At 41.4% G+C, this 16603-nt stretch overlaps 1 protein-coding gene across 8 annotated transcripts in view; it reads left to right on the top strand.

The window, feature by feature from the left end:
• Window positions 1-7967, top strand: part of LOC149521921 (uncharacterized) — a 60747-nt gene extending 52780 nt beyond the window's left edge. For all 8 annotated transcript variants that reach the window (XR_016347628.1, XR_016347627.1, XR_016347635.1 and 5 more), the window contains one exon: window positions 7278-7967. Coding sequence is in view for 1 of the 8 variants with exons in the window: in XM_089772051.1 (XP_089628177.1) it covers window positions 7278-7375 (98 nt within the window). In the remaining 7 variants the exon portion in view is untranslated. The remainder of the gene's footprint in view (window positions 1-7277) is intronic.
• Window positions 7968-16603: the final 8636 nt, after the last annotated feature.

The raw sequence follows: 16603 nt of genomic DNA, 5'->3' as shown, positions 1-16603 counted from the left end.
TTGAAATTGGTGGAATCAAAATAAAAAAAATATTTGGATTCAAATGTTTCAATTGATTAAAAATGATAAAACTATTATATTCAATAATTATATTCAATAATAAACAATTATATTCTGTTTATTGCATCAAACAGAATTTTTTGTGAGGGAGGGAAGATTTTGCAGTTCTACACTGAAGTGGAAAATCTATTTTGTGGTCAGTTTCAGTTACAAGCACATTTATTTATCCTGGACCATTCTACACGAGAGATCCACTTCCTGGACACCACCGTACAAATCAACAATGGAAAATTAGACACCACTCTCTACAGAAAACCCACTGACTCATACAGTTACCTACATGCATCCAGCTCCCATCCAGAACACACCACACGATCCATCGTCTATAGCCAAGCCCTTCGATACAACCGCATCTGCTCTAACCCCACTGACAGAGACCAGAAGCTTCAGGATCTCTACCAAGCATTTATAAATCTCAACTACCCACCCAGAGAAACAAAAAAGCAAATCGAAAGAGCCAGACGAATACCTAGAAACCATCTACTTCAAGACAGACCCAAGAAAACCAACAATAGAACACCACTTGTCATCACCTACAACCCCCAACTTAAACCTGTCCAACACATTATCAATAAACTACAGCCTATATTGGAACAGGATACCATACTCAAAGAGGCTCTGGGAGACAGACCCATAGTCTCCTATAGACAACCACCTAACCTCAAGATGATTCTTACCAACCACCACAGGACATACCACACTAATACCAACCCTGGTACCTTCCCTTGCAACAAACCCCGTTGCCAGCTTTGTCCACATATTCATTCTGCTGATACCATTATTGGACCTAACCAAGTGAGTTATAAGATCAAGAACACATATTCCTGCGCATCCAGAAATATAATCTACGCTATCATGTGCCGAAAGTGTCCGTCTGCTATGTACATTGGACAAACATCTCAGACACTTCGCCAAAGGATTAATGCCCACAAAACAGATATCAGACAAGATCACAAAGAGAAAACAGTTTCTTGCCACTTTAACCAGAAAGGACACTCTCTAAATGACTTAGCCACCTGCATTCTGCTACAAAGACCTTTTACATCTGCACTTGAAAGGGAATCCTCTGAACTGTCATTCATGTTAAAATTCGACACTTACCAACAAGGACTTAACAAGTCTTTGAACTTTCTCACCCATTACCAAGACAGTTTCCCCAATTATCACCTGTAATACCATTAACTCACAAACATCCCACTCTCCCTACCTTTAATATCAGCAATTCACAGACACTTACCTTCCTTCCTCCCCCTTCCCACCCCCCCGCATCCCCCTTCTGTTCTGCAATGTGATTTGTCCTTTTCATATTTGTTCATTTTTTTAAATTGTATCCTTTGGTATATATGGTTGTGACTACTTTCTTCCACTATTTGATCTGAGGAAGTGGGTCTGGCCCACGAAAGCTCATCATCTAATAAACCATCTTGTTAGTCTTTAAAGTGCTACATTGTCCTGCATTTTGCTTCATTTATTTATGCTGTTAATCTTAAAGTAATGAAGCTGAGTTGTATGTTGCATACATGAATTCCATAATTTCTTTAGAGGAAAATCCTCAAAATCTAGAACAGAATAATCATCAGAATGGAAGCCACTTGAAATTCTGACTAGGTTACTCAAAAACATACTCTTCCTGACTCTTAATTGTAGTGTTCAAAGGCAAGAATCAAGAATTACATAGAATAACAATATTACTTATTTTCTTCATATTATATGTCACAGGTCATGTTTAAAGCTCTTTACAAACTTTTCTAATCAACCCACATGGCATCTATGTGAAATATTGCCCCCATTTAACAGATGAGGGAAACAAGATGAGGAGTAAAGCTACTTACCCAAGGCCAGAGAAAGTGACCTTGGAACTCCAAAGTTATTGATTTTAGTACTTAAACTTCTTAATACCATCATCTGAAATTGAATGGTCACAGCCAAGAGCAGATAACTGTGCAGTTTCTGACTTCCTACAGTGCAGTAGCTTTTACTGATGTTTAAAACTAATTTTTACTCTCACCACTCACTTGCCCACAATAACCATGGGTGTCTGGATTTCTCATTTCATCTAGTTAAACTGAAACCTCCCTTACCAATATGTCTCAAGTATTGTCAATAGATATCTAAGCATAATAATAATAACTTGGAGGTTCTTCTTACTAGCTTTATAACTTTTAATATCCTAGATGGGGGAGGGGTTTCCCCTCAAACTGTGGGTTGGGACCCCAGAGAGGATCACAACCCTTTTTTTTAATGGAGTGTCCAAGGTTGGCTTAGACTTCCTGGGGTCCAGGACCCAAGCCCCATAGCCCGGGACTGAAGCAAAAACCCTTGGGTATCATGTTTGGGCAGGGGGCTCGGGTTACCTGGCAACCCTATGCTTGGCCTTTGTCTCTCCTCCACTCTGTCCCTTAGTACCTTCTCCTTTCTTCTCCTGACTTGTCCCCTTCCTCCTCCACCCCATCTTCTTCCTTCCAGTTTGCAGCGTTGGAGGCTGTGATCAGGCCCCAGCTGCTTCTGGGGCTCCAGACCGCTTGCCAGGCCTGGAGCTGGGTCGAGCAGTTTTAGAGTCCTGGGCTGTGATGTCACACCATGCCCGGGCATCTCCCCTCTCAGCTGTTGCGCAGCATTTCAGCATGTCGCTCCGGGGCTGGGGGCGCAGAGGGAGGGCAGCAGGTGGGGGCCAGGGCCCACTCCAGGCAAGGGCGGGGGAGAGACCCAGCTCCAAATATTGGTGGAGCAGGGCCCCCGGCTCTGAATATTCCTGGAGCATGGGCACCATGAGCCCATATAACTCGCCGCCTTTGTCCTTTCAGTCTGCGAACATGGGGATTGAAAGAAACAATATTAGACACCTGTCCTTGGTGTATGGTCTGAGCTTTATAAGAAAATTGCACCAGTTTAATTTAAAATGCTTTTTTAATTGATGCAAGCCCATGCATAGAAACTTCTTTTGGTTTGAGAGTGTTTTGTTTTGATTCATCTTAAATCTATTCCCAGTCAACCTAAGCTGGACAAAAATAAGCCTGTTTCTAAAACAAAATAAGAGTATTCAAAATGACTTTTGTATTGGTTTAACTAAATCAGTGTAAAAATTAGGGATGTAATAGTGTAGTTGGTTAAACGATTAACTGATAAGTGAAAACTTATCAGTTAATGCTACCAACTACACTCATTCTCTCCCCATTCCACCCCGTGGCTCCAGCAGTACTTTTTTTGTTTAGAGGGATGGCCAGCAGCCCGGGTCCTGGAAGCTACCTCCGCTGTGGCTCTGCATGCAAAGTAATTTAGGAGCCAGGTAGACAGGTATCTTGGCTTAATCCTGGCTCACACTGGGTTTGGGAGCTTCCCCCTGGCTCCTAAATTACTTTTCAAGAAGACCTGCAGCAGGGGATAGTTTCAAGACCGACCGACATGAGCTGGGACTGAACTGGGCTACCAGTCCGCCAGCTCCTAAATTACTTTTTATGAAGAGCTGCAGTGGGAGTAGCTCCCTGGAGTGGCATGAGCTGGGACTGAGTGCTTGTAGTGCTGACTCTTAGTGATCAATTGTGTAGTAGACAAAATTTGTCAACTACACAATTAATAAATTACACGCTTCTTAACATACCTAATAAAAATCACACCTTTAATTAAACTAGGGCAACATTAGCATATAAAGAAGCTTTGCCAGTTACCACCAGAAACCTCTTCCAGTTGTGTTTGCCCAGGGTATGCTAGTACGGAAGGACAATGCCTAATTTGAAAGTATTTAATATGTGACAGTCAAGCTGGAATTTGGTCATGCTATTTCAGAAATGCAATTTTACATTTCAGACATAAACACAGTGATGCTTTCATAATCTTTGTGATAAAGTTGTAGAAAAACTGACATTTATTAGATGTCATATTTGTAAAATTAAAGGGACAAAATCAATATGAAAATCACTCATGTCTGAAAATTTCCTCTTAAGTGAAGGTTATGGTCCTCTGTGAATGGTCTTCTTGAGCTCTCCCATCAAAGGTGAAGAATATTTGACATAAAAAATATCAAATTCTTAAACTGGATCAAAGATATTTTCAAGCTCTACCAAAAACTAAGTATACATGACGTGTATTTTGCCTCCATTTGATATCATACTGATTTTTTTTAAATAATAGAATTAAGAATCTTTTGTACAAAAAGCATTTCTACCTGCTTCTATGGGGCATAAATTGTTTATATTTTTACATTAAAGTTGCTCCATTTACCGCTGATTCAAAATGTACTTTTATTGTTTTCCAGATTATAAATGTGGAACTTTAATTTTCAACAGCTATTATTCTGTCAGCAACAACAGCTGAGGAATATCTCTTTGTACTGTATTGTTTTATCCATTAGGAAATATTAACAAAATTAAATTACCTAGGATAGCATTGTTGCAGCTAAGCTTCCCTGTGTCATGTAGCCTCCTGAATAGTTGCTGGATGATGCATAGGTCTCCTATCTGTTGCAACTCTGTAGGTGTTAAATACAGAATGGCCACCTCTTCAATCCTTTGCCACATTGCAAACCTGTGAACGATTCAGTGATACTTAATTATTTTTTCGGGTAGGGCCAAATTCTCAGCTCAACATATAGCCATAAGAGGCCTATATGATGCACAACCTTTTTTTTTCTATTTCCCACAGCTGGCAGCCAGCTAGAACTGACAGGGATGTTGGTGGTGATAGTGCTATTCTTGTTCAGAATCTCATCTGAAATCTGCCCCAAAATCCTGAGTTCAGTATACGACAGAATTTGGTGAAGTCTGACTACCCTTTGGGATAGGAGGAGTTGCATAGCTGTGTTAGCAGTATGTGTGTATGTGGCTACACTAGGAAGGTCCTTTGCTCCCCCAAACCAGATGTGAAAGGAAACCTAAGGTTATAGGATGTTCCTGTGCTTAAAAATAAAAATTAATTTGATAAGGATCTAATGATTGAGCATGTGCATCTGCAGCTCTTTCTAAAAGTAAAGCAGAGTTAAGTAACCACATCATGTGCCTTTAACAGCTGGCTTGTTTTCTGCATTCCTGGGTTTGCGTAAGAGGCCATAGATAATTACATTATTGTGACTAGGAATGTGAATGGTAAACCGGTTAACCGACAAGCATCACCCTTAATGGCCCACCCTGGGCAGGAGGCTGCTCCAGCCCCACAGGGCCCGCTGTAGGTAGGGGCGCTCCAGCCAAGCTGGAGCAGGCCTCTTGGTTGGGCTGGAGCGGTTAATTGGTTAACCGGTTAAACTTAATGTTTAAACAGTTGATTGATTAAATGGGATTTTACATCTCTAATTGTGAGACAAATTTCCATATATATTTCCACTTGCCATATTTGCCCTTTTATCAGAAACAATAACTTACAGGTAAAGGGAATCTTCTTGATGTTATCATACAGTTCCTCCAATGATGTGTTTTTAGGAGGACTGTAAAGAGAGAGGTTTTTTTCATCTGAGTGTTTGCTTCAACATGTTTGTAGGATTTGCCATTGTCCTTTACTGTACCAATAATCAAATTTATCTTATTTCTTCAGATGTTCTGAGCCCCTTCAATCCAGCTGAAAGCAGCCTAACTGAAGCATTTATATTTCAGACTTCTTTTTTCTTAAACAGACAATATCTGCTTAAAAATTCAGTTAACGAATTCCTTACTTGTATTACAAATTATTCCTTAGATTATTAATGACATGATGAAGTGCAAGCAGCACAGGGAGGCATATATGGTTGCAACAGAGGTTAGATGTACTGAGTCCTATAGTCATAATTAACCCTTTAAATGCCTTCCAGCATACCCAAGTGAAAGAATTGGATTATCTGATTTTACTGCTCACTCTTTCTGCTGTCAGTACATTTTGGATTTTTCAGTTTGGTAATGAAAAGATCAGTCCATTTTGCCTTGCATTTAGTCAATTTCACATGCAAAGAATACATTTTATAACACAGGATATCTGTACTCCTGGCACATACAAAAAAAACAAAAAAACAAAAAACCTCTGTATGGACAGAAGGGATTGTTGATGATTTTAAAAAGAACTCTGTGATATTCTCTTTAGTTTCTCTTATGCATATCCCCATCTTGGGAGTCCCTACCTTACCTAATATATAAACACTGTTGCTATGTGGACTCACAAAATTTGGCCACAGCATTTCATATGCCTGGTGTGTCTTTTGCTGAAAAGGAAACAGCTGGGTATTTTCTGACATAATGTGCCTAATCCACCTCTGCAGTCGTCATCTTAATTGCTGTTGCTGTTTTTTTAAGTCCTCTACAGAAGGTCTTTGTAATGACAAGTGAACAGTTTATGCTTCATAAGTAAACATAAAGAAAGCTGCTGCTAATTGGAGAGGGAATAATGCAGTTATGATTTCTCAACATTTAAATTACAATCGGTTAAATGGACATATTTTGGTTAAGTATGTACTCTGCTGCATAAAATGTTATCCAATGTGAAATTTGATTGTTACAGTTTGATTCCAGAAACGACTATTTTAGAGGCAAAAAAAATTAATACAAATATTAGTATTTCTCTTATTATTTTATTTCTTATTTTGTCTGTGGCTTTGAAGTGTTAATGATACACACCTCATGATAAAATGAGCTATTGTATGTATGGGAAATCCCTGTTATACCCCTCAAGGACTCCTTTTTTCTGTACAATGCCCTCAAGGTTTGTAGCCGTAATCTTCCAGATTAATAGGACTCTTCAGAGCCCAGCAGTGATGCCTCTTAATATACCAGAGGGGGGTTAGTGTTGAGTAACTTTTCCCTTCCACTTTTCCCTTCCACTGCTTGCCCTAGGGGCTCAGCACACTGCCTCAGCAGCGTTCCCAGCTCCTAAGAGGCCAAAGGCTTGCTTTTAAATGTCTCTCTCTTCCAAAAATTATATTTCCATTATAAAACAAAAAACACAAGGAGTCCTGTGGCACCTTAAAGACTAACAAATTTATTTGGGTATCATGTTTCGTGGGCTGGAGCCCACTTTGTCAGAGGCATGAAGTGGAAACTTCAGTTTGGCAGGGATCTATACATACAGGCATACAAAGAAGGGAGTGTTACATTACTATGCAGAGGACCAGTGTTAACTAGTCCAATTCAGTCGGGGTGAATGTGGCCCACTTCCAACATTTCCATAGTATAGAAAGCTATAGATAAAGCAAGCTGTCAGTTACATGCCAAAACTTGTTTTCTTTTGAATGTTAAGATTTTTCCTTTTTGTTCCTCCTTCCACAGATAACTCTATCTTTGGAGAGCATCAGCCTGGAGCCTTGCTTCCTATAATCATTGAAGGGCTGAAGGTGCCCCCTAGTCCTGCTCCCCCTGCTTACTGATTCATTTTGCCAGTAGCTTGTATGAGAAGATATCATTCTTTAGAATCAGAGCAGGGAAAGGAACCCTATTTGTGCAGAGAGAATCATAGAGACGACAGTTCTCTTTTCCCCTAAAGCATTCAGTGTGTAATTGCTGAAGACAGTCCAAGCCATTCTAAAGAAGCGTACTGTCTGCCACTCTGTGTGCTCTTCCTCGAGAACCATCTGTTACACCTCAAATATCTAAAGGTCTGCCATCATTTATTGCACCAAACAAATCAATTTTTTTGTCTGACATTCAGTAACTTGTGAATGTGGCCCAGAAGGTAGTTTGTTACTATTCAAAGCACAGGATCTTCTGTCCGTTGTTGCCATATAAATGTTTTCTCCTGACTCATCACAGTAAATTTCTGAAATCAGGCCTACTGAGAGAATTTTAATTTACATGATAACATGTATGAATATTTAAAAAAATCCTCAATGCTTTTTCTCTCACTCGAGTGTTGTTACCGCATAAGCTTTTTCTTTTGGTAAACCAAATCTTTCTTGTAATACTCTGCAGGTCTTGTGTATGAAGGCAATTCTGAATTAAAATGGCCTTATTTTAACTTGATTTATTGTTCCTTTAATTAGATGATTTGTAGCTGAAACACCTAACCTAACAAATCTTGCTGTGTCACATTGGAGCAAATAAAGATATTTCAAGTTGCACTGTTGGGTGGTTACCAGAAGGGTTCTTCTGATAAGCAGGTAGGGCTGTAGAACATGCAATATGGGACCCATTCCTGCAGCATATGGAGTCATTGTGATCTTAATGTGAGTAAAGGCTGCAGGGGTAGGCCTATAATGATAAATGGTATTATTATTTGCAAAGCCATTACTCCCTCTTCCTGGCTGTAGATTCACAGAACATCCTCACCCCCTCAATAATCTGAGATCTTGCATTTCTTTCCCTTTAATACTTTGACCTATGAAAACACAAATGCTTTTTTGAGACGTGCAGAAATGTCCAATTGTGAAATTCCTTACCAAAGAGGCTCGAAAGACTTGTGCCTAAATCGGGAGTGGTCTCCTTATTTTTTCCATTAAACAATAAAGAACTAATTTAGACCCTGATGCACATGTGTAACTTTATATACAAGTGTAGTCCCATGGATTTCAAAGGACTACTCACATGCATATTTAAATCTTTGCAGGATCAGGGCCTAACTGTACAGGAATTCAGATTTCCCTTTTTCACTGCAGTATACTGTACCCACATGGTCTATTAGGGTCTTCTACTAAAAGCTGACCCACCAATTGAAATTAGATCACAATACAAACTTCACTATCTTGTGAAAGTAGTCCTATAAATACCCAAACCAGAGGAAGTATTAATGAAAAAGCAGTGTAAGATAGGTGAGGTGAAGAGCAGAGTCCATTGTGGAAAAGGCTCAATTAAAATATTAATTACTGTGTATAATGCCTTCACATACCAGTGTAGGTCCTCTAGAACAATATTTCTCAACCAGTGGCACGAGTACCCTAGGGATATTCAAGAGAAGTCTGGGGGGTACATCAACACAACTGAACTTTGGAGAAAACTGAATTTTTGTTTTTAAGTTTTACAGCGTTTTATTATTTTTGTATTTTTTACACCCAAAAATTTAATCGCCTGCCCGACTACGATTAAGTTGTTTAAACAAATGTGTTGCAATGGTAGAAAATTTTTGTGTGTGACTAAAAACTGTAGGTAGTGGGGGTACTTAGGCTGTGTCTACATTGGCAAGATTTTGCGCAAAAGCAGTTGCTTTTGCGCAAAATCTTGCCGCCTGTCTACACTGGCTGCAAGTATTTGCGCAAGAACACTGACTTTGTAATGTACAAAATCAGTGGTTCTTGCACAAATACTCTGACGCTCCCGCTCAGGGATAAGCCCTCTTGCGCAAGTATTCTTGGTGTAGACAGCCAAGTTAATTTCTTGTGCAAGAGAGCGTCTACACTGGCACGGATGCTTTTGTGAAAAAGCAAATCTTTTGCGCAAAGGCACATGCCAGTATATACGCTCTCTTGCGCAAATACTTTTAACGGAAAAACTTTTCCGTTAAAAGTATTTGCGCAAAATCATGCCAGTGTAGACGCAGCCTGACAGTTTTTTTTAAAGGGGTACTTTATAAAAAAAGGTTGAGAAATACTGCTCTAGAAATGCTTTAGAATAGATATTGAGTTGGGCCTAAACAGCTTCCCCAGTCCTACCTCCTGTACATTTATTTTTTTCATGATTAAGTAAATTATTGTTCTCTCATTCCCACAGCCTATTTACTGGGCTCTTGGTACTGTACATACAGTAAGTATGCCAGGATTCAAGTAAATTGATTGAATTGTTTACAGAGGAACACACATTATGTAAACACTCTCCTGTACCTTGTCCTCTGAAGTGCTGCACATACTTATAGTACTGTTCGTAGTAAATGGTTTGGTAACATTATAGTAGTTAGGGTATATTTGTTAAACCCTGATAGCCATTTCTTTACATCAATAATATTTTAATCCCTCTTGAGTAAATTGCTTGATAGAAATTATTATTGTACACTTTGTGGCTTTGCCATCTATCCCTTTTAGGTACCTTAAATTGTTAAAAATTAGCTTTCCTCCCACCAACCCCCTTTGGAACTATTTGGAAAAGAGAACAGTTGAGCAGATGCCAATAACAAATCCTTTTGAGACCTCTCTGTCCTCCAGATAGTACTGCCTGTGCCAACTGGAGACTGACTGGCATGAATCTGAACTCTCTGTACCACTTGATATATTGTGCTTCAAATGGACCAATTACAATAATTATCAGCTCTGTGGCTGGGATTTTAGTGCTCAGTCTGCACCTCGTACCTCAGCTAGCTGGCAGTATATCCAATCCTACAAATGCTCAATGTTTCAAATACAATGAATGTAAAATAAAATACTTAGAAAAATGAGAAGAGAGCTGGAAGTGAAATTAAATACCAGCCAATAGTGATGGCATTCATAATGCAAACTGTAGATTACTAGAAAGTTACAAAGTTTGGCCCCAGTCCTGCAATCAGCAATTATAAATGTCTCTAGATTGGTAGAATTTCTCCCTTATATTTCAAAACATATTTTAAGATAGTAAAACTAAATCAGAAAACAATCTGTATAAAGAGGGATGATATACTTTTCATTAAACCATTGTTACTTTTCAGTTGTCTTTTACATTTCTTACCGGAACCTTAACTCTTCCAGAAGGACAGCATTTTTATTACTCTGCAAAAGATACATTTTACCGAGAAAATATTTAAGTCACTTAATAGAAAAACAAATTAGGGATGAGGGACTGGGGCTGTCCCATAGCCACTTTCCATGTTATCATTCCACTAGGAACAAAGCCTGCATCAGGATACTTCTGAGCACAATTATTTGTGTTGGACAGTTGTCTTTTATCTCAATCTTCCATTGGGTATATTTAATAAAATGTTAAAGGAAACTTTAATCTGCTACAATTTTAATCTGTACTGTTACTAGTCCTTTTCCATTGTTTCTAGTGTTGTGACCTCTTGATGTCACCTTATTTATTCTGTAGCAATGATAGCATTCCCTGGCTGTATCAAGGAGGCAGGGGAACTGTTGGCATAAATCGATCAACAATTTATATGACTGGATATATGCTTCAGATGAACTATTATAATAATTGTACTGCTATAGCTTTGGCTACTTGGCTTGTGAGCAGAATGCATTGTGTTATTTAGATAGTCATTTGCGTGTGCCCCAAAAGTATTGGAAGAATTTTCATTAAAAAAGATGGTAAAAAAAAAAGGATGAAATTTAGAGATGGGTAAGTTAGTGAAAATTGCAGGTAATTCAGTGGGTGTGTGTGGCGGGGTAGCCCCACCACCCCTGGAAACCTCCGCGGGCCCGCGGCAACCCGGGTGCAGAGCTGGAGCCGTACCAGAGCAGGAAACCCCGGCTGAGCCAGGACGGGCGATAGCGGCACCCGGACCCGGACGCGGGGACTCCGGGGGGGGCGGGCGCCCGTTCGGGATGGCGCCGGGGGTGGCGTCACCAGTGGACATTAAAAATGGACTCCGGGCCAGGAAATGGGGGAGGCCTGGGGAAGGGAGGAGCGGCCCAGGCGGAGGCGGATGGAACCAGGTACTGGCGGCCCTGGGTGCAGTTTAACCCGGGGGGCCAGGGCTAGAAGTAGACTCTGGCTGAGGGGGAAGAAGCGGCCCAGGGTGGGGCCGTGGAACCCGTGAGCGGGGGAGTTTAGGGTTCCCAGACCCCCCCCCCCCCCGTTTTGAGTGAGGACAGGTGTCCTGACTCTAGGGCCCTGGGTCGGGGTCCAGAGCGAGGGCGGGCCCGGACCCCCTTCCCCCCAACCAGCCGGGTAGGTTGGTGCGTGGCCTGGGCCTTGAGAGGCGCAACGATACCAGGCGTAATTGGAGTTATATTGGAACGAGAGGGGCGACCAGGGAGGGGGGTTATCAAGGGGAGGGAGTCCCCCCCTTTCTCCGCTGGGGCGCCTTACAGTGTGTAAATGTCACTTTGTACACTGAGCATCCAGAAGAAAGTGTAAATTAAGATGAAGGTTGGCACTTTAAGCTATTTATGTTGTTTCTAGACTAGAATAAAAAGTGGTATTGGTGCATGATGCATTATTGCCATTGTAAATGAAAAAATGTGAATTCTTGGAGGGAAATAAAGGTTGAAGGCAAGCTGTAGCACTTGAAGGTCATGCCTACTCTAGGAAATTACTTCAAAGTAACTAAATTTGAAATAACTCCTGAAATAACAAAATCGAAATAGTGTGTCCCCGCTACGAGGGAGCCTTGAAACTTGTCCAAGGCAGGCTCCATTATTGTGGACACACTATCTTGACTTAGAGCCCCAGGTAGCACTGGGGACTAATAACTTCAAATTATTCTGGGGACTAGTTATTTTGAAATAGCAGTACCAGAATATCCAGACTAATGCTATTTCGAAATAAGCATTATTCCCCAAGGAAAGCAGGAGTACAGATTTTGAAATAAGCAGCCCGTTATTTCAAAATAACAGGCTTGGCAGGGTGGACACTCTGCTTATTATTTCGAAATAACTCCCTAGTGTAGACCAGGGCGAAGACAGGGCCAGAAATTGCCACCACTAGTTCACAATCATAAACTGGTTACACCTGAGTTTTTTCATCTCTTGTTCTTAAACATGTAATGGTGATACTGGAGGAGACGCTGGATCATGTTGTTCACTTCCCACACTGTGTTTGTTGTCCTCTGAATATTTTCTCATCTTGTTTTATAATTTACTTTCAACATGTATCATTTCCTTCAAAACTATTCCATGGAGAGATTCCCCAAGAGAGCCTGATACCTATTGACTTTTCTTATTCAACTAGCCAATTAACCTGTCATAAGACGGGATTTTCAGGTCTCTCCTCCACGTTGGTCTTCTCTCCTGAGCCTCCGGTCTCTCTCTCCTCCTCCTCCTCCTGCTTCCCCCCTCTTCCCCTTTCTCAGCTCTCCTCTGTCTCCTGCCTCTCTCTCTGTCTCTCTCTTTCTCTTCTCCCCCTCCTGCCTCTCACTCGGGGGACCGCGGAGCCCAAACGGCCGTTTGGGCTCCGCACTCCCCGTGCTGCATGGGGAGCACTGAGCCCAAACGGTTGCTTGCGCCGCTTGCTCCCACGCGGCAGCCTGGCTGAGCAGCGCAAAAGTCAGCCGAGGGCCACTGCAGGAGGCGAAGGGAGGCGGGGTGGTGATGTTCACAGCCAGGGGGCGGGGCTTGGAGCCGCTGTCATGCCACACGTCACCACCCCGCCCCCCCCTTTGCCTCCTGCCGTGGCGCTCGGCTGACTTCTGCCCCGCTCAGCCGGGCTGCTGCGGGGCAGCGAGCGGCCATTTGGGCCCCACACTCCCCATGCAGCACGGGCCGCCCAGAGGGAACAGCCAGCATTTCAGGCAACAGCGCCGCCCAGAGGGAAGAGCCAGCATTTCAGGCAACAGCGCCGCCCAGAGGGAAGAGCCAGCATTTCAGGCAACAGCGCCGCCCAGAGGGAAGAGCCAGCATTTCAAGCAACAGCGCCCCCCCAGAGGGAACTGCCAGCATTTCAGGCAACAGCGCCCCCCAAAGGGAACAGCCAGCATTTCGGCGTTACAGACTCAGACACTGGGCTACTGTATATATGATATGATAGGGGATGTTTTATCTTGCAAAGAAAAGGGGAGCATAAACTGGAACAGTTTAGAAATGCAAACAGTGTTGGGGAAATAAGGACTTACTTTTTGTTCCTTCTCCACAAATCTTTATTATTGAAGCAAAAACTGCTGCCTATAGGGAAAACAAGCTATTCCTTACCTTTCTTGGCTAAATATTTAGATGATGATTTGGAGCTAAGTGAAAAGTGATGGGGATGTAATATGTAGGGATATATGAGTAACATGGTACTGCTCTGGGTTTCAACTGCCCAGCTCCTATCAATTTTATTGGCTTAAATCTTGTGCAATGCTGAACCTTTCCCCATTATCTCTTTTCTGAAGACTGGTTAATTTTTAAATTGGATCATCAACATTCTCTTCACTCTTGAAGTTTATATGACACAAAGTTGAGCCTTAGAACCACCAACAAACCTCACTTCCTTCTGCTCTAAATGTAAGGTGTGTTTCTCCAAGCTTGCCTTTGCTAGCACACACAACACAGTGTACTGTGTACATAAGAGATATTCAGTTAAAAATTGAAAAACACATACAATTTCCCTCTTGGGAAAGGGGGAGAGAGAGCACGTGTGACAGATGCTCATCACGTTCCTTAATGCATTTCTGGAAGTTGCTCAGATACTATAATGATGGGGGGCTGTCTAAAATGGAGAATATATTTCTGGCACCAGTATTTCACTAAAGGGTTGGGCTTTTTTGTTTGTTTGGTTGATTTTTTTTTTTAAATCTGTTTCTTGCATGTTTCAGGAAGCTTTGTTTTCAAATTTGTATTTACTAAATCCAAATTGAAGATGTCTAACAGGCTCCCAAAATTTACCATACATGATTAGGAATAAAGGGACTATTATCCAGTGTTTCTTAATGTTGTTTATGCAGTTCCTTTCCCGTACGTGGCTCTTTATAGAACAAATAAGTCAGTTAGTGGCTTGAGGATTTTATAATTTAATTTGGATAAAGCACACAAGGAAGATGGCAAATAAAAAAGAGAAAAAGAAAAATATTTCAAGTAGTATTTAAAGATTTTTAAATACATTTTCTTTCTTTCTCTTATGAAGGTGGCATGTTTATGTAAATATTATTGGACAGATATTTTGCATTTATAAAGCACCTTTTGGACAAGGATAGAAAAATACTTTACAAATATTAGCTAACATGACATGAGAGACTTAAATATAATTATTAGTTTAATTTTCCTGATAAGTAAACTGATACATGGCAGTTAAGGGAGTTACCCAAGACTATATGTGAATCAGTGGCAAAGCTGGTATAATACGATTCTTGGCATATGGAGCTGATGTAGCTCTAGTGAAATCAATAAAGAGGGCTATTTATACCAGTTGAAAATCTGACCTATAGTATGAACATGTTTCCATTCCTATCATTTTCTAAAGATGCTGTTTGACAGAAACCACACCAGTACTTGTGCATTAATGCTGAACTCTGCTTTCTTTTAGTGTTGAATTTCTCCTTGGGGATGTGTGACTTAATAACATTGCAAACAACTCCTTATCTCTATGTAGGGAGATAATTACTCTAACAACCAAAGTGCTGCATTGAAACTTTGGAGGTCTTTTGTGTGCATCTAAGTACCCTAAGCAGCCCAGAGGAGCCCATTCTGAGTACTGCAGCAGAACAGATCCTGCTACTGCTGTCTTCATCTTTAGTCACTATGGAAAAAACCTTCTGCTTCTGCTTCCAGTTGGAAAGGCGCTTGTGTTCCAAAGGGCCCTCCTCCCACAACCCATCCCTGTCCCTAACTGCTATATTTACAAGAGCAGTAAGGGAATGAATCTCTTGGGTTAAAACATTCCAGGTTAGTTCTAATTAAAATAAATAAAATAAAATAAAAATCCTGCTAACATATGCTGGCATACAAAAATAATATTTCTGTGAGAAGTAAACCTATGAATTTTTTTTTCTTAAAAGCAAATCTGTACCTGCTCATTGACCTTTTATATTATAAACTTATAGTGTCCTTTCCTCCCACTCCTACTCAGGACCTGTAGCACTTAGACACTGAACACATCTATGGGCCCTAAAGTAATTTTCAGGGTCTGTGAAGTGTCAGGTTTCATAGCTTTGCATATCTTTGATCTAATGAGTTGGGTTAGCAGGAAAACATATTGGCTATGTCTACACTACAGGGGTTTTGTGCAAAAACCTAGAGAGCATCCACACCTCAAGCATGTTGTGAGTTCTTGCGCAAAAAGTTGTGTGTGGATGCTCCACAGGGGTTTCTTGCGCAAAAAGAGCCTATCAGAAAAAGCACAGGTGTTCTGATGGCCATTCTGTGAATTACAATCAGAACTTTCTTGTGCAAGAGTGTCCATGAAGCGCGGACACTCTCTTGAGCAAAAGCACATCGCTTTTGCAATGCGCTTTTGATGTGTGAATATGCTTTTGTGCAAGAAGCGGAAGATCTCTTCCACGAAAAGCTTCTTGCACAAAAACCCTGCAGTGCAGACAAAGCCATTTTGATATAAATGTTATGTTAGCCAAAATATTTGAAGGTATCTTTTCTTTGCTTGAGCCACTTTTGCAAGTTTAAAATACAACCGCAACAAACTAGGGATGGTAAATATCAGTTAATTGAATAGTTGAGTTAGCTTGTGAATTCTTATCTGGTAGTTGACTATTCTATAGTCTCTGGGGGCGGGGCCAGCAGCCAGTGTACTCTGGCCTCACTCCGGAGAAGACCCCTGCCAGTCCACACTGCTGCCACTGTATCAGAGACAGCAGCGCGGGGTGGGAGCAGGTCCATGAGGGGAGCCAGTTTAAAAACCAGCTTCCCTTGTGGACTGGCTGCCAGTTGTTACGTGGTGCTGCCTTTACAAAGAGGCGGTGGCAGCAGCCCCTGTCTAGGGGGTGGTCTGTGCTCCCGGACCTGGCGTGAGCTGGAACTGAGCTGGGCTGCCTGCCCACCCAGCTCCTAATATGCTTTAAATGCAGAGTGTTTAAACGCAGTGGGGGTAGGTCCCAGACCCATCGCAAGCCAGGACTAAGCTGGGCTTCTGGCCAGCCTGATAAAAAATTTACTGGCAAGTATGGGGGCAGG

This window comes from Pelodiscus sinensis, chromosome 21 (genome assembly GCF_052426305.1).
Source record: "Pelodiscus sinensis isolate ZL-2025 chromosome 21, ASM5242630v1, whole genome shotgun sequence".
Lineage (NCBI taxonomy): Eukaryota > Metazoa > Chordata > Testudines > Trionychidae > Pelodiscus > Pelodiscus sinensis.
This window is presented reverse-complemented; position numbering and strand designations above follow the sequence as displayed.